The sequence below is a fragment of the Beta vulgaris genome, chromosome 4 (assembly GCF_026745355.1).
Source record: "Beta vulgaris subsp. vulgaris cultivar EL10 chromosome 4, EL10.2, whole genome shotgun sequence".
Taxonomy (NCBI): domain Eukaryota; kingdom Viridiplantae; phylum Streptophyta; class Magnoliopsida; order Caryophyllales; family Amaranthaceae; genus Beta; species Beta vulgaris.
Genome location: NC_079205.1, coordinates 9,686,166 through 9,710,552, shown reverse-complemented (window position 1 = coordinate 9,710,552; position 24,387 = coordinate 9,686,166). Strand labels below are relative to the sequence as shown.

At 35.5% G+C, this 24,387-nt stretch overlaps 3 protein-coding genes across 4 annotated transcripts; 1 reads left to right on the top strand and 2 right to left on the bottom strand.

Annotated features, from left to right (window-relative positions):
- Positions 1 to 686: 686 nt before the first annotated feature.
- On the top strand, positions 687 to 2,158 carry LOC125496865 (lanC-like protein GCR2; the record flags this gene model as incomplete). The annotated part of the gene is given in 5 exon segments (XM_048642746.2): positions 687 to 812; positions 894 to 1,010; positions 1,117 to 1,322; positions 1,324 to 1,426; positions 1,582 to 2,158. Coding segments are annotated over 5 exon segments (891 nt in total), but the record flags the coding sequence as incomplete, so codon positions are not given.
- Positions 2,159 to 2,734: 576 nt separating this feature from the next.
- Positions 2,735 to 5,424, bottom strand: LOC104891616 (protochlorophyllide reductase, chloroplastic). The gene is made up of 5 exons (XM_010677326.4): positions 5,262 to 5,424; positions 4,735 to 4,833; positions 3,883 to 4,423; positions 3,238 to 3,596; positions 2,735 to 3,082 (listed from the first exon to the last, which is right to left on the bottom strand). The coding sequence occupies exons 1-5, from the start codon at positions 5,313 to 5,315 to the stop codon at positions 2,927 to 2,929; spliced, it is 1,209 nt and encodes a 402-aa protein (XP_010675628.2). The 5' UTR covers positions 5,316 to 5,424; the 3' UTR covers positions 2,735 to 2,926.
- An 8,268-nt stretch (positions 5,425 to 13,692) lies between these two features.
- LOC104891615 (uncharacterized) lies at positions 13,693 to 23,302 on the bottom strand. 2 transcript variants are annotated; one of them, XM_010677324.4, is made up of 7 exons: positions 20,949 to 23,302; positions 18,482 to 18,572; positions 18,124 to 18,281; positions 17,957 to 18,008; positions 17,792 to 17,874; positions 17,561 to 17,657; positions 13,693 to 14,619 (listed from the first exon to the last, which is right to left on the bottom strand). In XM_010677324.4, exons 1-7 carry the CDS (start codon positions 22,638 to 22,640, stop codon positions 14,024 to 14,026), a joined length of 2,769 nt encoding a protein of 922 aa, XP_010675626.2. In that variant the 5' UTR covers positions 22,641 to 23,302; the 3' UTR covers positions 13,693 to 14,023. The 2 variants fall into 2 exon arrangements, with proteins under 2 accessions (XP_010675626.2, XP_010675627.2); XM_010677325.4 differs by having other exon boundaries at positions 17,561 to 17,654; positions 20,949 to 23,299.
- Positions 23,303 to 24,387: the final 1,085 nt, after the last annotated feature.

The following is a 24,387-nucleotide window of genomic DNA, read 5'->3' as shown; positions in this document are numbered from 1 at the left end:
GAGAAGTGAAAGTTCCATGGGAATTTCCACTTACCTGGAGGAAGTAATTTCCTTCATGAATTTGTCAACCAAACAACACCAAGAAATTCCAATTCCTAGGACTTCCAACGTTTATGCTGAACAATATCAACCTAACAACACCTTAAAAATTATAAATAATAAGATTTTTATATATATACATTGAGATTAACCCAATAACAATTAAAAAAGACATTTATCTTTGCACATTTATCGTCATTAAACATAGTAGTAATTAAATATGGTCAAAGTTAGTTTATAAATAGTATAAAGTCAACACATGCTATAAGGGAAATAGTAGCTAATTTTCATAATGACGGTCGCAACAACTAGTTTACTTTAAATTATGCTCATATAATTGGTGTCCTCTTATGCGTGATGTATACATAACAATGGAATGAAATATTCTTTGTATATGCATCGATGAGAAATTGGTTGTTCTTATGTACATGGCACGATGGCAATATGTAAGGGAATTTACAAGCTATCCGACCCTTGAAGAGTTCGTACTATGTTTCTTTTCTCCTGAAATTCTGAACATATGTTTAACTGTAAATTTAACTTATCGACTGTTGTCTAAACTTGTGTGAATCTGTTAGTCTCATACAAACTTATGAATTTGCACATTAGAGCAAGCAGAATATTAATTAACTTCGATTGTTTTATGACGATCTCATCTCAGAAATGTTACTTTTATATGTGGACGGTCTGGTGTCTGTGCTCTTGGTGCTGTTGTTGCAAAACACGCTGGTGACGAAAAATTATTGAATCACTATGTCACGGAGTTCAAACAGGTATGTTCTTGACACAAAAATGTGACATCTTTGAAATAGACATTTGGATCTCTATTCAGGAACATTTTCTTGTCTGAGCAGATAAAGCTTCCTGCTGATCTTCCATATGAACTGCTTTATGGAAAAACTGGTTTTCTGTGGTCGTGCTCCTTCCTAAAGAAGCATATTGGAGAAGACACCATATCTTATTCCACTATGGTACATCTTTCTGTCTTGCTCTTTTGATCTCCTTTCCTCGTAGATTTCTCTTGTTGTCTTGCATGTTTAGTTGGTAACATACTGATATGGTTGACATTTGATCCAGAGGGAAATTGTTTCAGACATCATGAAAGCGGGTAAAAAATTGGGGAAGGGGAGATGTCCACTGATGTACGAGTGGCATGGAAAAAAGTACTGGGGTGCTGCCCATGGCCTAGCTGGAATCTTGCACGTCTTGATGAGTATGGAGCTGACACTAGATGAGCAAGAAGATATAAAATCTGTGCTACGCTATATGATTAGAGGACGTTTCCCGTGGGAACTATCCTTCAAGTGAAGGAAGTGAATCAGATCGTCTTGTCCATTGGTGCCATGGTGCTCCTGGGTTAGCCCTTACCCTAGCAAAAGCATATGAGGTAGCATCAATTTTCTTCAGTAGCTACTTATGATATATATTTTCTTTTCTTCATTTGTGGATGTTGATTTCAGGTCCCTGCCTCTGTTTAAGCATCTCTTTTTATTAATATTAGTTTTGGTGTCTACTCAAATTTACACTCACTTTTCTGCACAGGTTTTTGGAGATAAAGAACTGCTACAAGCTGCTGTAGATGCTGCAGAAGTAGTGTGGAACCGAGGTCTACTTAAAAGAGTTGGGATTTGCCATGGTATCAGCGGGAACACCTACGTATTCCTTGCCCTTTATCGTCTAACCGGCAATGCTGAGTATTTGTATAGAGCCAAAGCATTTGCTAGTTTTCTGCATGATAGAGCTCGAAGGCTCATCGCAGAGGGGTTTATGCATGGAGGTGACCGCCCTTATTCACTGTTTGAAGGGCTTGGAGGAATGGCTTATCTGTTCTTGGATATGAATGAACCAGCTGAAGCAAGGTTCCCTGCTTATGAGCTGTAGATTCTTTTCCAAGGAAAGGGTATGTATTATGTATATGCGCTGTATTTTTGTAGAAAATACTCAACCATAGAAAAAACTTCGCAAGAAAGAAGAAACGGCTGAAGCTTTACTAATGTAGATTTTATACGACACCACAGTTTGTAAGTAACATAAAAAGAGCCAGTGATTTTACTATGACGGTTAGTACTATGTATATCTGGCTTCTCTGGCAATAATCTAATAATGGTATTTTTGATAATTTGATCAAGTATTAATCCTAGAGTTTTAGAATATGGTGATTTTGAGTTTCAATTTTATTTTTGAATTATAAAAACAACTTTTTAGTTTTTTTTTTTTTTTGATTCGGTAATTAACTAGCGAAGTAGGCTCAGCCCTCATGAGTTAGGGGGTAACAAGGAGATCCCATAGGAAACTTTCATAGACTGGAAAGTGGGGATTCATACCCACAAGCAAATATCCACACAAACATCCCAAATTTGGAGTTAATGAGAGTCGAACTCCCGATCATGAGGTTGGGAGGTGTGAGCCCAAGCTCCAACCATTGGGTTCTCACGTGATTCTAAAAAAAAACTTTTTAGTATTCATCTTACATATATGTGCAACCATTTAATTTAGAAAATATGCAAACTTTTAATGTTTGTAGATAAGGAAAAAAAAGTTGCGAATTTTAAGATCTTGCTCCTCCTATTGTTACTCTAATACTTTTATCTGGCGCGAAAAGGAAATTGAACTACAAAAATTCCCTAGTAGTAGTACTAGTATCTGAAGTATGCAATGATTTTATATGGATTATAAGGGGATCAATCCTTAAATATTTGCCAAAGGGGATTAGTAGGTTTTATTATGAATCACAATCAAGTGAACTACTTACAAAGCAAAAGTTTCCTTACAAAATACTCAGAATCTCAATTCTTCCACTCCTATCTGAAATTCCTAAAATTTGGATGCCAAGACCTCTCCCGTTTGCACAAAGTTAGCAGAGCACATGTGACATCTGCATAACTTACTAAGCCAAACCAACTAGTTTCTCACTGATCTCCCAGACTTTCTTAGCCTTTGCAGGATCACTGGCTTCTTGAGACAGCTGATTTTCGAATGACGCCGATGCCTTGTTCCAGCTCCAGTATACTCCTGATTTTGTCAAACTTGGGTCACTCACAACCTGATGACAAATCAAACCAAATTTTCTAAGATATGCTATAACATATGATTAATGAGCTATAATCAGTTTCGATCAATAAATATCAATTTCTATCGATAATAATATTTTCAACAAGCAAAATCAGTCCATCAGCTTTTAGTGAGAGGAGATGTTACCTGGGCAAGTCTTTTTCCAGCTTCATCTTCAGAGACAAAGCCCTTGGTGACGAACTTTTGGAAGGGAGGGAAAAGAATTCTGAACAAGGGGATGTGTTCCCTGAACAAGCCTGTTGTCGCAATACAGCCGGGATATAGAGACGCAAAGGTGATGCCAGTCTCTTCATGGTAACGGCGGTGGAATTCCTGCATGCAGAGCATGTTGCAGACTTTGCTGTCTTTGTATGCCTTGGCACCATCAAAATCTCCACCATCTATCATAGCCGAGCTGTTTAGGCCATTCAATCCACCAGCAAGCCCCCTCATGTCCCCTAGGTTGGCCTTTGGAGGCACATTTCCAGCCAATGTATTTGTGTTACCTAAGAAAATAAAGATATTAAGGAGGCATCACAATGTGACTTTTATCATTATAATTTCCATACAATCTGATCCTTGTTATGCGAACTCATATCAACTACGACTTGGCCTACTCATTTCGCCTCAAGTAACCGTGTCAGATGTGTGGGCACTTCGGCCCTTTATTTTGGGCCAAAATCATGAAGTAAAATAGCTAACAGAGACAATTGGACACATATTCGTGCCTAACACATGTTGGAGTCCGAGTCACATAGTATCTACATATACATGTAAGAGTGTATGAGTTACCTGTTATAGATCCAACTATGATGAGCCTTTTGGAAGGATAATCCGACTTGTTCAAGTCCTCAAGCAACAACCTCGAGAGCAAGAAATGACCAAGATGATTAGTCCCAACACTAAGCTCAAACCCTTCAGCACTGAAAGAAGGTTCCCGGGCAGTAGGTTGGTAAACAGCAGCATTGCAAACTAAAACATCAAGGGGCCTTCCTGATTGCCTAAAGTTGTTCACAAACTGCCTCACACTATCAAGGGAAGCCAGATCAAGGTGCATTATGGTGTAGTTCTCCTTTGCCATTCCAGCAGATTTAGCTGCCCTTTCTGCCTTAAGGAAGTCCCTGCACGCCATGATTACATGCCATTTGCCTGTCTCGGCTAGTGCCTTCGCTGATGCGAGTCCTAGACCAGATGATGCACCGGTGACTATGACACTGCCCTTTCTTAGTGTTTTCTTTTGCTCTGATGTTGATCGCGTCACTCCTGGTGTTGCTACTGCTGAGGTTTGTGCTCTGATTGGTCCAACTGTTGATCTTGTTGCATTGCATTCTCTCTGCCATTGTGAAAAAATCATCAATGAATGAGTTTCAACTGTCTAGAGATCCAACATGAATTCCTCTGAAGTTCACTTAGTGAATGCAGTACTTTGGAGAATTTTATGAAGAATGCCTCAACATCATACAGTAAAAAGTGTAATTTTCATTTATAAACCATTAACTGAGGCTGATGGAGAGCAGTTATGTGGTAAACTAGCTGATAGAGGGATAAATTTATGTCTCAAAGCTAGAGTTTCTTTAAGATGAAGAAATAACTCAATGAGAGCAAAGTGTGAGACATTTTAGTAAATTAGGCAAAAGATCCTACCTTGCACCTCAAAGCAGATGAGGTAAAGTCAGCTTTAACGTAGTCCGAAAGAGAGACACCAAACAAGCTTGAGTCCTTAAGGGAAGCATTTGATTTTCCCTACACCAATTTTACATTTGTAAGTTAAGAAACATAAACATTTATCATAAACAACTTCATCCCAATAACCGAAGTATGGTATTGAAACAAATTCTTTCAATTTTTAACAAACAAAAGGAAAAAAGACATGCATGTAACATTTAAGATATTTACTACATTTTCTAAACAATATATACCACGTTAGTATTCGATAAGTCAACTTTTTTTTAGATTATGAAGAAAATTATTAATGTTTGTTACTAGCAAAGGTACAAATGACAGTTTTAAATTAATCAAAATATACTGGCACAAAAGTATATGATTTATATACAAGATAGTATTATGCTTAATGCAAAATGTATCCTATGACATGTTAAAAACTGCAATATCAAATTGCCCAAAAAAAGTAATAACTGAAGTAGTGAAGTGACAATAATACTAAAACCTACCTCTTTAGGGATGGAAAAAGCAGAAGGAAGCAAAGATGTAGCTTGGAGAGCCATTTTTTTGGTTTTTTATATAGTAAACTTCAATAACTTGGAAAAAGTTATTTGTTATAAAAAAAAGTTTCAAGTTTGAGTAAAATGCAGAGCTGAAGAAACTGATATTTAAGATAGTTGTGGCGGGGCCAAATATTTATAGGAAAGTGTTGATCCAATAAGAAAAGAAAGGGAAAGGGAGTTGAAGATATGTGTGGATAAGATAATTTTCAGGAATATATCTACACTTTATTAGTCATTGGCCAATCAAAATTTGAGCTTTAGATTTCCTTTACATGTTTTCTATAATTTTTTGAAGAAAAAAAGAAAGGATTTTCAAGGGTCCACTTGGTGTTTATGCTCGGCTCCCTAGACAAGCCACTCCTTGTATGGGCTGGTCATGTAATTCACAGGATATAATGAATGAATGGGGTAGCATTTGATGGGAAGAAAAGTGACAAAGTATAGTGCAAAATATCAAAAATGTGATCATCGTTATTATTTTTTTTGTTTGGTAATTTTGTGTTTGGGCTGCGAAGTTACGTTGAATGGATTGATGTAGTGGGCTACTAGGTCAATTAGTAAGTCATTGGCTCATTGCCATTATTTTTTTTAAGATAAGGAGAAGACGCTCTAATCGGATCGAAACCTCGCACAGGTCAATTCGATCCGGGTTTGCAGGTAAGGTCCCTTGGGAGTAGGGGGAATGGTAAGGGGAAATCCCTACCCCCAAAGTGCCTCTATTGGGATTTGCTCCGACAACCTCAAGGTTATGAGATACAAACCAAATAACTAAATCAATTACTACTTAGTGGCTCATCGCCATTATGATTTAACTAATCTGTTGCTTAGAACTATTTCGCTAGTCATGGTCACAAGACATGTGTATTCAAGGAATACTTCGTATACATATACTCTTTAAATATAAATTAGTATGTGATCTGGATGATCATCTAAAATTTTTGTATCTCGAAGATTTTGTCTTATGACTTGTGACGGCATGAGAGGCAACTATTATTCCATGTAATCATGTGGTTGAGATGTGGATCCCACCACTTTCCTCAGCACGATAACTTATTCTCGTATTGACTCCAATTCAATGCTTATTCATGCCTCTTTCGTTAGGGGGGACTCTTCGAATTCCTTTTGTTTATCAACAAAAATGCAACATGTCGTTCATATCAGAAAATTGTTCCTAGTTGAGTTGAATCGAATCCCTCGCAGTATTGATAGGGAATTCGTCATCACCATGATCAATTCCCAAATATGATTTTCATGGCTATATTAGTTTCATTTTTTGCTTTTAAATTAAGAAAGTATGCTATTTAATTCGCATATATGTATGCTTTCGTTTCATATGGTTTGTATTATAATATGGATTGGGACTATGTTCCCTAATTTTATATCGCTTGTGTGTTTAATTTGTAACCAGTGCGTGGTGTCTGTAATTGATGTGGGGTGACGATGAACACTAATTCTTGGATGATTGGGTATTTATCATTTGTGATGTGATGCAAGTTGTTATTTGTAGTTAAGGTATGTTGAGAACCACGATGTTGCAAGCTTCTAGATAGTCTTTTTATGACTTTCTTGCTCTTATGCACTCTATATCGGACCAACTAACCTTGTCGGAGCCTCAGTGGGAGAATGCAAAGGATGCTACAAATTTCTACGCATATCGTGATAAACAGCGAGTTATTCAATTCTTAATGGCTTTACAGGGTGACTATGAAAATCTATGTGGCTCACTGTTGCATAAAGAGACATTCACGACACTTAAAAGTGTTGTTGCAGAGTTGTTATCTAAAGAGACACGTCTTGGCATGCTAAAGTCCCACAAGAAGGAGTCTATTATCCCAATGTTGTCATGGCTGGTCTTGTGCCTCCAAACCTATAGCATCTTCTTCCAACAAGCCTGACTGTTAAGTTGGTATTGCAAGCACTCTGGTCATTTCATCTCATAATGTCGTGAGTTGCAAGCTAAACATGACAAGGGCAGAAGTTATACTCGACCATCTCAATCTCGCTCCAACAGATCTGATGCTATAACTAATATCTTTGATCACCCCCTTCATCGATCACTTCAAATGATATACATGCCTTTATCAATCAAATAAATAGCACTCCAACCATATCAGCTCTATTGATAACTCCATGTATATCGTCCTCCTGATACTTTGACTCTGATTTCTACAATCATATGACCTCCAATACTAGCTCTATTCTTAACAAGAGACTCCCCTATCACAATTCTTCTATCGAAACTGCTGATAATTCATCGATGCATATCATGTTGGGATGTTTCAACTGCAAACATGTCATTGTCTGATGCTTTTCTTGTCCCTCAGCTTGCATTGAATGTGAACTTGGCTTGGATGTCTATTTTTCAAATAGTGGTTGTTGTGTGCAGGATCCTAAAAGTGGTGAAATATTGGGGACATGGTGCAGAGTTTGTTTGAAGCCATATCTCTATTTTGGTTTTTCCAAAGCCTCCAACAACAATTTTAGAGTCTTATGTTGCTGCAGTTGTATTATCTCAAGAAATTTGGCATTCCAGATTGGGTCATATTTCCTCCTCTAGATTACTCATTGATTTTAGTGGTGTTTTAGGCTCTGTCAAACACGAAAAAGTGGATTGTGTTTCTTGGCAACTTGCGAAGCATCATGCTTTGCCATTTAATAATAACGACTTTGTATCTGTTGCTCCTTTTGATCTTGTTCACTCAGATATTTGGGTCCTTCTCCCAATTCCCTTCATGGTCTACAATATTTTGTTATTTTTGTCGATGGTGATTCCAGATATACATGGTTTTACCTTCCTAAAAATCGTAACTAGTTAAAACAAATTTACTTCAACTTTGTTGCTATGGTTGATACCCAATTTGCTTGCAAAATTAAGATCTTTCGGTCTGATAATGCAATGGAATGCATGGAGAAGGGTTTTTTTAGCTTCCTCGCTTGTAATGAAACAACTATTCAGTACTTGTATTCTGGCACCTCCCAACTGAATGGGAACGCCGAACGAAAACATCGGCATATCTTAGATTTTGTACGTGTATTATTAATCTCTGGACCATATCCTGAATATTTTTGGGGAGAGGTTGTTCTTACTATTGTGTATAATATCAATCTGAATCGATCCCTCATTGGTCATTGGAAATAAGTCTCCTTATGAAACGTTACATGGTACAACCCCAAAATATGATTCTCTTAAATTCGCGTGTTTGGTTGTGTATTTTTCGTTCTTCTTCAACCTCACGAGCATACAAAACTAGAACCAAGGGCGAGATTATATTGTTTTCTTGGCTATGGTATTGCACACAAAGGTTATAAGTGTTGGGATCCTATCCCTCAATGTATCAGAATCGCTCGTCATGTTGTATTATAGGAGCATAAAATGTTTGCATCACTCTCCAGGTACATATTGCGCAAAGCACCTCATATTTTACTGATGCTTCTGTTGATTTGTTTCTTAAGGATAATACAGAAACTGAGCTTGAGGTGCCTACTCCAACCAGTGACGAAACTCCTTCGATGGAACCATTAGACATCCCAGATATATCTACTCCTACAAGTTCATCTTCTACAAGCTCATCTACTTCTGCTTCTCTAGATTACAGCAATAGCTCTCCAATGTTATGCTATATTGATTCAATGACAAAAATTCTAGATTTATCCTCTTCTTTCACAAAGGTTAGTGATTTATGTACATTTGAGCCACGACATTCTTCACGTGAAAGTACGTTCCCATCCTATCTTCAACGAAATTATCATTGTTATGCTGCCACTGAATCATTGTACGAGCCTACAACTTATCGAGAGGCCAATTCTATCCTCCAACTGTGGTCCTTAGTGGCAAGCAATAATGGTTGAAGAACTTCAGGCCCTACGGAAGCCTTGGACATGGGATTTAGTTGACCCACCTCCAGGAAAGTCCCTTGTAGGGTGCAAATGGGCTTTCAATATTAAAACTTGATATGATGGCTCTATTGAAAGGTACAAAGCGCGTTTAATGGCACAAGGTTTCAAGCAAGAGTATGGTGTTGATTATGAAGAATATGAAGAAACATTTTCCACTGTTGCCCGTCTTACCTTTGTCTGAAGTCTGATTGCAGTTGTTTCCGGCAAAAAGTGGGAACTTTTTCAGATGAATGTAAAAAACGTCTTCATTAATGGCGATCTGTAAAACAAGTATATATGCGGCCACCCCAGGGTTATAATCATCCACCCAATAAGGTGTGCCGTCTTCGTCGAGCATTATATGGTTTAAAACAAGCCTCACGAGCTTCGTTTGAGAAGTTTAGCTCTACTGTTCATCATTTTGGATTTGCCTACAGTCTATGATCAAGCTCTTTTTCTTTGTCGAGTCAGGAATGTATTCTCTTATTACTTTATGTCAATGATATGATTAATACTGATGACGACTTCGACAACATAAATGATTTGAAATCTTTTCTTAATCAGAACTTCGAGATGAAAGATCTTGGCCATCTTAGTTATTTTTTGGGCTTGGAAGGGTGTACTATCTTACACAGGCCAAATATGTCGGCGATCTCTTGTCTAAAGCAAATCTGACTGATAGTAAGACCTCATCTACTCCTATTTAATGTAATGTGAGGTTACACCTACAGATGGTGTGCCTTTGTCCGACCCAACATTATATCGACAACTTGTGGGAAGCCTTATTTATCTCACTCTCACTCGTCCAGACCTTGCATATGCAGTCCATATTGTCTGTCAGTTCATGTCTTCCCCTCGCATAACCCACTATATTGCGTATTTTTCGCTATGTTAAAGGGACAATGTTCCATGGGACTCGTTTCTGCTTTGGTTCACCTCTAATCTTACGTGCCTATATTGATTCCGACTAGGCAGATGATCCACTGATCGTCGATCTACCATTGGTAATTGTTTCTTTCTTGGAGATTCTCTTATCTCATGGAAGAGAAAAAAGTAAACAGTTGTTGCACGTTTTAGTATTGAAGCTGAATATCGTGCTCTTGCTGACACAACTTCTGAACATGTTTGGTTGCGCTGGCTTATAGGGGACATGGGGTTCCACAACTGTCTCCAACATCTATTAATGAGCTTGATGAGCTTTGTGTTAGGATGTTCTCAACATGATTTGTACTAGGCAACATGTGAGTCTTCGATATGGTTCAGGAACAAGTGAAGAGCCCTATTGTTTGGACTGAACTTCTATTCATCGCCTTAAAACTACTTAAAATCTCCCCAACTACCATATAAATGTACCATTATACCCTTGGTTGTTTTTACAACTCTCTCCCACCACCACCTAAAATCACTAACCACCAATCGCTACCGACGATCACCACCGACGACAACAATGTCTTCCAACGACGTATTTTTTTCCGACAAGGTAATTTTTTTAAAAACGAATTTCATAGGCTAACGTGTGGCATGGCCATTGTGTCCATGGACACATCGTCTAGCCTAGACGTTGCATCCATGGACACAACGTCCAAGCCAGACGTTCATGTTGTGTCTTGGGAGGGATGGCAGGGGGAAGTGGGTGGGTTAGGGGTTTAGGTTTTAGGGTTAAGGTTTAGTTTAGATTTTAGGAGTTAGGGTTGGAGATTAATAATGGCAATATCGTAAATAAAGCTAACGATGACTTAACGTCCATTAGAAAAAGGGTAGATCGTGCACAGTTTTGAAAACTCGGGGGTATATGGTGAATTTTATAAACATTGATGGTATATGGTGAATTTTGTGATTTGTCGGGGTAATTTGTTGAGAATAATAAATAATAAATAATAAATAATAAATAATAAATAATAAATAATAAATAATAAATAATAAATAATATAAATAATAAATAACAAAATAACAAATAACAAATAACAAATAACAAATAACAAATAACAAATAACAAATAACAAATAACAAATAACAAATAACAAATAACAAATAACAAATAACAAATAACAAATAACAAATAACAATTAACAATTAACAATTAACAATTAATAAATAATAAATAATAAATAATAAATAATAAATAACAAATAACAAATAACAAATAACAAATAACAAATAACAAATAACAAATAACAAATAACAAATAACAAACAACAAATAACAAATAACAAATAACAAATAACAAATAACAAATAACAAATAACAAATAACAAATAACAAATAACAAATAACAAATAACAAATAATAAATAATAAATAATAAATATAAATAATAAATATAATAATAATAAATAATATAATAATAATAAAAAATAAATAATAAATAATAAATAATAAATAATAATAATAAATAATAAATAATAAATAATAAATAATAAATAATAAATAATAAAAATAAACAATAATAAATAATAAATAATAAATAATAAATAATAAATAATAAATAATAAATAATAAATAATAAATAATAATAATAAAATAATAAATAATAAATATAAATAATAAATAATAAATAATAAATAATAAATAATAAATAATAAATAATAAATAATAAATAATAAATAATAAATAATAAATAATAAATAATAAATAATAAATAATAAATAACAAATAAGAAATAAGAAATAAGAAATAACAAATAACAAATAATAAATAATAAATAATAAATAATAAATAATAAATAATAAATAATAAATAATAAATAATAAATAAATAATAAATAATAAATAACAAATAATAAATAACAAATAACAAATAACAAATAACAAATAACAAATAACAAATAACAAATAACAAATAACAAATAACAAATAACAAATAACAAATAACAAATAACAAATAACAAATAACAAATAACAAATAACAAATAACAAATAATAAATAATAAATAATAAATAATAAATAACAAATAACAAATAACAAATAATAAATAATAAATAATAAATAATAAATAATAAATAATAAATAATAAATAATAAATAATAAATAATAAATAATAAATAATAAATAATAAATAATAAATAATAAATAATAAATAATAAATAATAAATAATAAATAATAAATAATAAATAATAAATAATAATAAATAATAAATAATAAATAACAATAAATAAAAATAATAAATAATAAATAACAAATAATAAATAATAAATAATAAATAATAAATAATAAATAATAAATAACAAATAATAAATAATAAATAATAAATAACAAATAACAAATAACAAATAACAAATAACAAATAATAAATAATAAATAATAAATAATAAATAATAAATAAATAATAAATAATAAATAATAAATAATAAATAATAAATAATAAAATAATAAATAATAAATAATAAATAATAAATAATAAATAATAAATAATAAATAATAAATAATAAATAACAAATAATAAATAATAAATAACAAATAATAAATAACAAATAACAAATAACAAATAACAAATAGCAAATAACAAATAACAAATAACAAATAACAAATAACAAATAACAAATAATAAATAACAAATAATAAATAACAAATAACAAATAACAAATAACAAATAACAAATAACAAATAATAATAAAAATAATAAATAATAAATAATAAATAATAAATAATGAAAATAATAAATAATAATATAAATAAATATTGATATTAATAATAATAATAATAATAATAATAATAATAATAATAAATAATAATGAAAATCAACAAAATTAAAAAAAATAAAATAAAAAACATATTCATCGTTAATATAATTATAATATTAATAATAATAACAATATTAATAGCAATATTGAAAACAAAAATAATAATTAAAACATTAGACAAGACTGAATTGAACTGAACTTATTTTAACCGAACTGACCTTATTTTAACTAAACTAAACTGAACTTATCTTGAGTGATCTGAACTGAACTGAAAATAAGTCCAAAAGAACAAGCCTTAGTCCTTTAATTTGGCCTAAAACGATATTCTATTAAAATCTCGTTTCTTCCCTTCCCCTGCCTCGTTCTGTCGTTTCCCCCACCCCATTCCCGTTTCCCATCACTCCCCCTTCCTTGTCGTTCCCCTTCGCCAGTTCTCCGTCGTTTCCCCTAGTCTGGCCGAGTATTCTGAACTTGGGATAGTTAAGACTTGCGATTAAAATTTTGCTTTTAACTCAACTTCTCAATCATTTGGTAATTAAGCATTAATAATCAATATGAATTCATCAATTGTCCTTCACTCAGTCATCCATTCTTATTTGTGCGGTACCAAATACAAAATCGTTGGGTTGGCAAAATAATCTAATCTAGAGATGAAACACATAGCACGCCAGCAGGTAGGGTTGAATTTCCCAACTAAAAAAAAAAATGATTACTGACATTTGCTGTTTGCACAAATAATGATGATTACAGGATGTCATTTCACATGATGGGAACTGACAATTTCCAAGTTATATACATAAAGTACACTTGAGGCACATGGATACTGTGAATGAATTTTGTGAAAGAATTCATTTAATTCAATAATAAGCTTTGTGGCATAACTCTACAATTTTGGATTACATAAAAAATCCATCTTGTCTAAATTCAGGGTGTAAAGTTCTTTTTTCCTCTCTTCTTTTTTTTAACTCTTTTTTCCCCCTTCCTCCAATATAAATCTGTACTTCTTCCTCCTATGCTCACAAGTTGGATACGCTTTTTTTTTTTTCTAGACTTCATCCAACCATAAGTCACAAGCAAGCAAGAAATGGAACTCATAAATATTACACTCTCCCTGTACATGATATGGTAACAAAGGCGAACAAAAAAACATATTTATATCCGAACTGGCAATCCAAAATTCTGGAACGTTCTGATTTCCCCTCGGAGGCCAGCGGTTACTATTACTATTCCCCAAGCAGGCTGGTTTTGAAGCATTCCGTTGGTAAAGTCCAAACTAACACGAGGACTCCGATTCTTAGTGGCCAGAAGAAGCTTTTCTTCTGGCCATGTTGATGAAATTCTATCAAAGAAATAACTGTTGGGTGCACTAGATACTGTACCACGAAATGGACTATTACTGCAACCAGATGCAGGAGAGCTGTCGTTACCATAGAACTCCTCCACCGGCGTTGGAGGGTGATTGGCTGTTGAGACTTCATCTGTATGATGGTGGACTCCAATTTGCTCTTCAGAGCATAGATCTTGGGCTCCCCAAAATTCACCCCTTCCAGGCCATGGGATGGCCACAGATACATCTTGACAGTGGAAATGCTCATAAGAACGTGCAACTGTGACTCCTTTGCTTCGACTAGGCCTGGACTCAGCTTCGTGCTTCCACACATACACATGAGAATCTTCACTGGCACATACCACATACTTGCCATTGGTAGTGAGGGAAGCTGAGATTTGACTGTTTGTGTTGCGGAACCCTATTTTAGAAAAAGGAAATTATATCTTACCTAAGACTTGAGAGAACACATGACAATAAAATATTCATTGATCATTGCACAGCAGGAAATGTTAAAGAACATCATCATATCACATCTTTGAGTAGTTTTCAATAATCTCAATCCTCAGCTGCCTGACAGTTGAAGCTTCAACCAAAAGCAACAGCAAGGGCTTTACTTAGTCCAAAATAGATGTTGCTTCATATGGTAATTCACATCTTTTATGCATGAAATAAAAAAAATGAAGCGAAATCTCTAGACTTCAATCTGAACAGCCAGTAACTCAAATCCCTGTTTTTTTTTTTGAGGTAATATAATGAGTGGAGATCGACAATGAATATTTCAAAACATACTGTCCTCAAGTTCTCAGTTTAGGGCCAGATCACCTAGCTCATGCCAAGAGACCAACCTATAATTCTCCCAGATCTCGAAGACTAGCAACCTTAATTCTACAAATGAATTGCTCAACCTCGGACATTCTTTGTGCTAAAAACAAGCAGCAAAGTAATTTTTACCCAAATTCTTGTACAAAGATATGCACAAAACAGTCATGATAAACACTGTATAAATCCTTGCATCTTGTAAATTCTAGTGTATTGTACCTATTGTTGAATGTCAATTGGCCCTACAACAGCAACTAGCCAGGCAGCATTAACGGACACCCTTAACTGTTAACAGTACCAGTGTAAATTCATATTAATCCCTCAAGATTTCAATAAGGTTCTATGCTTTGCAAAACCTTGTTTTTTTCCAAGTCAGAGAACCATCACCAGATTGTAATAATTAGGACAAATCAATATCCTCTCTAAAACAATGGTACATCACTATGTAATGCAGCTCTCCCAATTAGAACATGACACTAAGATTAAAAAAGTAATGAAATCGAGGGACCACAAAATTGAGTTTACTACTTTAAATGTGTGTCTGCAACATGGGACACTCAGATCGTAAATATGTTGCCAAAAGGCAAAAAGTTACATGAACAAATTCGAACCAGTTAAGAGTGTACTAAGCTTAGAGATGGAAGCAAAATGTCAGAAGCAATTACCACTATGCAACTTCAACTATTTGTTGCAAACAGTCATCTACTTTCCTGATACTCAATAACATCATATAGTTTAGATACAAGGCAGATTTTCACATCTTATCGTGATTTGGAGAAATGCAGCCAGTGCACATCACATTCTAAGTTGTCCACCAAATAGTGACAAAACCAGACCAAGATGTTGACTCTTGAGTATTTAATCTTTGTTTACTTAAATCATCATTTCATTCATAAAAAAAAAGGTACGCCATATATGAGTAAAGTACAAAAAAAACTCCAGGCAGCACTTGATCTATCTGATAATCTTTTTTATTGGAGTGCAGATAAAAGAATAGAAACAGCTACTCCCCCCAACCCTTAAAGATTGCCCCATTCCCTATCTGAAACTTTATCAATAAGTGGGTTGGGTTGGTAGTTTTGTTATGTAGTGGATACTGGGTACTGTGTAGGGTTAGGAGAGAAAGAAGAGAGAGAGTCTGGGGTACCATGTCACCTAAATAGGAAATGGGGCAATGTTTGTAGACAAACTAAAAAGAAATGGGCAATCTTCTAGGGACGAAGGAAGTACTAACTTAGAGCATATTTGGCTCAAGTCATAATGGAAAGGGAATGGAATCAAATAGAAGAGCGGAATGGTAATGAAATTTGTTATCTTTATTGGGTGCTTGGTTCAAGCCTTAGGATGGAAAGCAAATGGTAACTATTACCACACAACAAAAGGATTTCGTCACTTGAGGGGGAATGGAAGGTAACAAACAATGGGGAGCCCATAGCCAAGTAATAATATTGGGTTGAGGAAGGGTTGAATCAAACAAGAAAAAAAGGAGTAGGTATTTGATCCCGTTTCTTAGAGCACAAAAAATGTTGAACCAACAAACATGCTCTTAGAGGGAGCATGAAACCATACACCTTTACAATGCGACTTACGTGAACTCTATGCAGCAAAAAAATGTTGCACTGTACGATAAAAGCCACTTTAGGGAGCAATGTAAGCATTCATCATAGATTTAGCACTTATTAGTAAACTCTCTTCCAGGAGATAATAAGAACCTTCCAAAGTTCCACCTTCCAATCTATACTCAGCATTCATATAATACTCCCCTCACTTATCTCTATCAGTGTGTTTTAGCTTTCAGTTTTTGTTTGAAGAGATTAACTACCATCCATTAGCCGAAAACATCACTTGTTTAAAAACATAAGTATTGTCACCTAAAACTAACCCAAATATAAATTTGATGATTAAAGATTTCATGGTCATGCCTATCAGACAGCTATAGAGCATCCAAGTCTGAAGCCATATTGCACCGACATCATAGACCCTCAATTCAATTCCTTCCATAGATCACCAAGATATGCATCATCTTCAACAGTTGTTCAAAAGCTTAGAGTTACAAGATTGACAAAAGTGACTATTACCTTTGGAAGCCAAACTATTTGGCAACAAACAAAAACCCACATAGAGCACCACTAAGAGACATTTCCTCCAGTACGTAGCCAAGACCTATCCTCCATGAAATGGTGCATGTTCCTATAATGCATTGCGAGTTGACTAGTTCACATTTTAAGTTACCACAAAAGCCGCAACCCCACCTCAGTTTCATAAGGCCCAGTCCAACTCAACCTCATATGGCTCAACCATTACTTTTGCTCATGTGAAACAAATTTTGTCAGCCACTAGAATAGAACCCCAAACTCAAAGCAACATTTTTCCATCAACACCTTGTTCATCAAAATAAGTTGATGAAAAGCACGTTCTCAACCAACAATCAAGACCATTCATCACACTGACTTGCAAAATTCACTGCTTAAATACAACTGAGCACAGCAGAAGCAGAAGCCAGCATCTAATGACAAGAAATTGGAAAGACCATGGTGTACCTTTAAACTTGTGAACCAGATCCACACCATCAACAACCCGCACTCGTGAATCTGCAGATGTTATCAGAACTTCCGAAGAACTCCCTGGCGCAAACTGCTGAATGAAAGGATGCGAATGTCAGCAGATGAAAGACAGATCGGAATAAGGTAGTAAGGCCACATTTTGCTACTATAGGCAAAGGATTAGATTCCAAGCCATTAAAGGATGCAAATTTGCTATCAACTCCTCACCTGGAAACCAGTAATTTTTTTGAGGTGGGATTTCTTCTTCTTATTCTGCAAGTTGATTTTACACTTCTGTAGCAGCTTGTTTTCTGGAATAACAGTAAAAATTAACAAGTTCACATCTTATGACCAAGTCAAATAAATCACATAAGAGACTGCACCATATTATACCAGATATATTGTATAGGCGGCAGCTCCCCTTGTATGAACCAACCAAAGCAGCCTTTAAAAAATAAAACAAGAAATCAAATCCTTGAGCCTTAGTATCCCGCAAACAGCAAAATCATTACCAATACTGTAAGGCGTCAATACACTTGCATAATCCACATTTACTATACCTGACCATCCGGAGTATAACAGGCAGCAGTGACCATCTCATGCAGATCATTCCAATCAACAACTCGACGATCAGGAATGCTCCATATGCGAACCTTAGAATCTAGTGATCCACTGATGAAATACCTATCATCAACTGGGTTGAACTGGATGCAAGTTACTGTAAAAAGCCAAAATACAATCATAAGAAGACAGTAAGCTACTGATTAGCTAACTGTAATGAAGAGAACCATCAGTAATGAGAACCTCCGTAACTTCTCTGGGGTAGCATATCAATTTGATGAAAATAACTTTGTTCAATTCAACAACGACAAAAGATTGAACAGGGTTGTCTCTAACGTCTGAAGAAAGCAAACTTACCATAGTCACTGTGGGAAAATATTTTTAAACAAGTCTTGCTAGATAAGTTCCACAGGCGCACTGTCTTATCCATTGAGGATGAAAGCAAAAGCTGAAAAGGAATATATATAGGTTTATAAGATAACTGGAAAGCACTTTCAATGTGCTGCAGCATGCTTTTCAATATACATGCAGTGATTTCTTAATCATGAATGATGCTTCATATAAAAAAATAGAAAATCTTCATATCAGGCCCCTGGGATATGACACAATGCCACTTTGGATACATCAGATTTGGATATTTCCACTTTGGGCACCTCAAATTTGGATAGTTCCACTTTGAATACCTCAAGTTCGCATATTCCCACTTTCAATACCTCAAAAAATTTGGATATTCACATTATCAAGATTCTTTTAACCTTTAGAGAGAAGTTTGGGTTTTCTGGATTTTTTTGCAAATAATAGAGGATTTGTATGTATAAATAATCATAACATAATAAAAAATAGTCATTTATAAAAAGCAAGTCCAACAAAACCAATGAATAGTTAGCCTTCTAATTTGGTACACTAGTTTCTTTCTTAACGCATTACAAAATTATCAGAAATTATGGAAGTGCGTTCCACAACTTCCACAGAAGCAATTTGCTGAAACATATTATGTTGTTAGGGTGAGGAACCAAAGTGAAAATAGTTGGTAAATCGGAGGTACCGAAAGTCATATTTTGTGACACCTAAGGCACCAAAAATGGAAATATCAGTATTGAGAAATTACCACATCAAGCACTCTCAATTAACAGGCAGTAGAATATCAGTTTGTTAAGGGGCACAAAATGTACCAAAAGTTCTCTAAAAATTTTTGTGCTAGACTTGAGTAATTGTGTCAAACATGTGTGTCAAGTGTCCAACTCGACTATCTTATACGAAGATTCCTCTATTATTGGTCCACTATGAAGTGTCAGATAACTACCAATGTCAAAGTGCCAATGATCAAGATTGGGTACTTCAAATAATTGAAGAGTCCGGATAAAAAAAAAAAAACAAGACTAAAGTTTGCAATAGCCCTTTGCCATACATATCTATCAAAATAGATATGGAAGGCCATCAAGCAACTGTTTGAAATTGTAAGTCCTTCCCTTTATTTGCATAAGCACCACTCTAGAAGTTAAAAACAATCTATGATGCATTCCCATTCTCAGCTTCAAGATTAGGCTATTGTTCCATTGAAAAGACACATCCATGAATGCAAATTATCACTGGAAAGGAAACATCCTCAAGCTGATTATTAATAAAGACCAAGTACAATTCTAGGAAAAATTGAAGATCAACGATCAGTTGATCTTTGAACATAATCCCAGCAAGACATATTCGCAAAATAATCCAAAGTAGGGGTTTCTCCTGAAAGTCAACCCCGTCAACAGCATTACATTTGTCATTGATGTCTCCTTAATCTTGTTAAAAACTTAACATGCATAGTATGCAAGTACAGGGTGTAAAAATAAGAGGGTCTCCCGTAACTGCAAATGTAGGATGAGTGGAAGTAAAAGAAATGGAGGGGGAAAGGAAGGTGACATAGAAGATAGGAGGGGCTATGGGCTTTCAGGTTTATCAATTGGTAAAAACGGATTAGAGCAACCATTAAGGGGTCTACATTGAAAATTAGCAAAGGAGAACCAGGAAAAGAAAGAAAGCATTAGATTCTTTTAGATCGATAAGTTGGCTACTGAAAGATGAGGGAGCCACGGAAGCCGTAGAAGGGGAAGTTTAGTAATGATCTGTTATGATCATGATAGAGAAGCAAGCAAGGGAGAATAGGTGAATTAAGCAAAGAGAAAGAAGATAAATTCAACAGTTACAGATATGGATACAGAGAGAGAGAAAGACAGAGAGCAAGAGAATGTCTGCAAACAAGGATAATGGGATGAGAAAATAAATTTTGGGGGCCGGAGGGGAGGGGAGACAATGAGTAACTTCTATTAACTTGCACAAACTAAATAATTATCTTCAAGCAAGATAATAATTCTTTATAATTAAAAAAAATCTCTTGACATAAAAGAGAAGTTGTATAATAGTGTTCTTTCCTTTGGGTGCTTTTCTGGAATTAGATCAGTTTGAAAGTATCTCAAGTCGGGATTATTATTCGAAGATGGCCAAAACTTCAGCTTTTGCATTTGAGTTATCCTAATATCACGACTAAATTACAAAACAAGTATGCTCTAATTCTGACCACCGTTCAATGCTTGAAACAATGTTGAAACTCCAATCAACAAAGAAACACTTATGTTGATAATACTTTTAGCGGAAACTCTGTTTACAAAGACCAAAATTAGCAATAAGAAGACTAGCCAAAAGAAACAAGCTTTTGCCTTCTAGAAAGAAACCACCTACATACTATATTGCAACATTTAGAGGAAACTAGCCACTTTCAAATATGCTCCTTATTGCAAGACAAATGACAATATCTACAGCAAAAAATGGCAACATTACTGACCTGAGATTTGGACCACGAGAGGTCAAGCACGTCATCTGAGTGCCCCTGAAATGAACAGATTGGTTTCTCTGACAGCCCAAAAACAGTCTCAGGAATCTTAATATGATCCAAGCTCACAGATTTCCGGCTGATAGATGGCCTTCCCCTCCTCTTTTTCTCCAACAGATTATCCAAACTAGAGGAAACCGAATTTGGTTCTGGTGACCCATTTGTCAAGAAAAACAGGCTCGAACTTGCATCATCTGGTCTATCCATCAAAAGCTCACCTTTCCTCTCAGATTCCACCGCTTGCCAAACATGTATTACACAATCCTCGCCAGCACTTGCCAGGAACCTCCCATCTAGGCTAAATTTAATAGTCCAGATAGACCCATTATGGGCCTTAATTTCTTGGCTCTTGTACATTGCCGTAAGATCCTTAACCGACTTCCCATACTGCCGCACACGAACTCTCTCTGGCCCATGAAACGATGTGTCCTGACTATCATCAGTAGCAGAGCTAGATCTGCGACCACCTTTCTCTGAGGAGGTATCCCTATCATCGCTGCTACGTCTGTCCTTGTACCCAGCAACACTACTGGCCACATTCTTAATACTTCTTAGCCAGCTAACCTTATTCTTCGACTTGGATCCATTGTCACCATTCCCATTAGACTCCCCATTATCCTTGTTACTGTTAAGCTGATCCTCCACGTTTTGCCGTCTCATCAACTCCTGGACAATGGGGGAATTCCCAACACACATCTCAAACTCCTCCATAGTCAAATGCCTCCCAGTCCCAACCTCCTTAACCTTGTTCCACATCCCATCTTCTCTGACCTCTTTCACCACAAACTCTTTTCCAGTATCAAGATTCTTAATTGTACACACTTTTTCACCCTCAATCTCATCAACCACACCCTTCTCATCACCACATTCCCCCTCTATCTCATCGATCCTTTCCCGACTACCACTTCCCCCCACCTCCCCCTTATTCAAACCACCCAAACCCGAAACTAAAACCGACCCAATACACCCATTACTCACCAAATTATCAACAACCACATTATCAATATTATCATTATTAGTATTACCAACATCAACATTGTACTTATTGTTGCTTATACAATCTCTATTTACAGTATCAGAAACCGAAAGAATTGAAGAAGAAGAACAAGAAGAAGAAGAAACATTACATTGATCCGATTTCGACCTGTTCATACCCCCAGAAAGATGATCCTGAGTTGAATTGACAGCTCGGTCAGCAGAACCCCCAACAGTATGATGATCAAACGACACAGATCGAACAGAAGACGATTTACGCCGCGACAAAGACGGGTCAGAGGACAACCCAAGAGCCCGGAGGAGGCGATCACGGCGCTGCTCAAGTGAGGAGAGAGAAAATGATTCAGAGGATATCCAAACATCATAGTTTTGAACCGACATTGGTAATTTAGGTACACAAGACTTGAGATGTCCATTGTTGTTGCACTGTTGTGGGTGATGAAGATGAGTTTTGTTACGCCGAGGGGACAAAACGGTGTCGTTATCATCCTCAGAATTTGAAGTAGAGGAATTTGAAGAAGAGAGGATCCGATCAAGAGACTCGTAGAATGTTTCTTTTTCTTGTTCTTCTTCTTCTTGGTGTTGTTGTTGAAATTGGGTGGATGTTAGTCGAATTTGTTGTTCCTCTTTTTCAGGGATTTTGCTCATGGTAAGGGCATTTCCGAAAGAAATGGAGAAATACCCACGTAGAGAGAGAAAGAGAACTAAAATGGGTTTTCAATTCTCTCTCTCTTCTCCTCTTCTTCTTCTACTGTTTAGACTGTAATCTTTGCAGTGTAATTGTTAGGTTTTTGTTTGTTTTTTTGGGGGGTGAGTTCGATGGGATCAAAGAAAGGAGATAGAGAGAGAAGAGATCAAAATGAGAAAATGAAGAATGGATTTGGTAAAATTGCAGATCCAATGAGAGAGAGAGAAAGAAAGGGGGGAGAACGAAGTTCGATGCAGTTCGTGCGAATTACAGGTTGGTTTTGGGAGAGGGAAAGGAAAGGGGTGGTGTGATGGGAGGTTTTGGGGTGTGGTGTGAACTGTGAAGTGTGAGTTTTTTTTTAGTTCATTTTGGTTTGCTTTCTCCGGCTATGTTGGATGATTCAAGAATTTTTATTTTATTTTGAGTAAGTGTGAGTGTTATGGAAAGTGTAGTACATGATGTGATAATAGTTGATTAGTTGTTGGTTTGGATGATGGTGGGATGGCTAGGGTTATTGATTATGATAGAGTTGGGTATGAGTTGCATTCGATCTGGGATGAGAAAAAGGTGTGTTTGTCGAGAGTGGTTCGTTTGTGTTTTGGTTTGAATATTATGTTATGGTAAATGATTTAGGTGTTGGTAACTCGAAGCTTAGTTGGTATTTTTCTTCATCAACAAAAAGGACGTGATATTAGCGTATAGACAGGTCTTTTAAGGGAGATATATGTTGATTTATAAATTGAGCAGCAGGTGATAGCCTAGTGGTATTGGCATCACCTTCGATCCTAGATGTCAAGGGATCGAGTCTCACCCCTTGCAAGGAGGGATTTTTCATTTTTTCCCTTCCTTGCAAAGGGACTTCATCTCACTTTAAAAAAAATGTTGACTTATACGCCAAGGATCCCTAGGTTTGATGGTATGGCTTTCTATCTCACATGGGAGGCCAAGGTTCAAATTTTGGTGGAAGCAAAATTTCAATGTTGTGGGGTGGAGGAGGTTTGGGCTTGTTGAGACTTTGGGTGAGTGACCTTGTGCAAGGACAATCCAAAAGAAATTCTTCTTACTACGGGGTTTCCGAAAAAAGGCCTTGGCTTATATTTTTGGTCCTAGTAATTCTTGATTGAGAACCATATCGTGCCTTAGTTGGTCGTTTGATTTTCTTTTTTTGTCGCTTCTCTCGACTTGGCCTATTACGTTCATCTCCTATCATTTGTTCATGCGAAAGCCTGGATAGTAACATTAGAAAGCGACTCTTTGTGTATATCTATGTTTAGAAGGTCTCAAGATCAAGGTGTTTCACTTTGTGTCAATAGCACCTTGCTTGTCCTTAACTGAATAATGTGATTCTTATAGGGTCACATATCCCCTTACTTATTCTCTCACTGCTTGACTTGTGAATTGTGATTCTTGGTCACTCCTCTATCTCAATTGGAAGCCTGGAAACATCAATTGTTGCTCTTTCTTCTTCGTAGGCTAAGTATCTTGCCTAACTTATGTTACTTGTGAGTTAAATGATTGAAAAACTTATTATCATTGACTTTGGGCTTACAGCATCCCCATACCTGTGTTTGTGTTGTGATGTTCAGTCCATTTTCCATTTTGCACAAAATCTAGTATTTTATGAGTGTTTTAAGTATATTGAGGCAAATTGTTATTTTTTTCGTGATGTCATTATTGATGTTTCTTATGCTTCCTTCTTATGTGCCT

Bases quoted from the DNA above. Each gene is read 5' to 3' on its own strand.
- LOC104891616 (XM_010677326.4), bottom strand. From the start codon at position 5,315: ATGGCTCTCCAAGCTACATCTTTGCTTCCTTCTGCTTTTTCCATCCCT. The intron at 4,424-4,734 runs GTAGGATCTTTT...TCACAATGGCAG, and splicing joins CATCTGCTTTGAGGTGCAAG to AGAGAATGCAATGCAACAAG. The intron at 3,083-3,237 runs GTAACATCTCCT...ATTTGTCATCAG, and splicing joins CTGGAAAAAGACTTGCCCAG to GTTGTGAGTGACCCAAGTTT.
- LOC104891615 (XM_010677324.4), bottom strand. From the start codon at position 22,640: ATGAGCAAAATCCCTGAAAAAGAGGAACAACAAATTCGACTAACATCC. The intron at 18,282-18,481 runs GTAAGTTTGCTT...GGCTTTTTACAG, and splicing joins ATTTTCCCACAGTGACTATG to TAACTTGCATCCAGTTCAAC. The intron at 17,658-17,791 runs GTGAGGAGTTGA...CCTTTCATTCAG, and splicing joins AAAAAATTACTGGTTTCCAG to CAGTTTGCGCCAGGGAGTTC.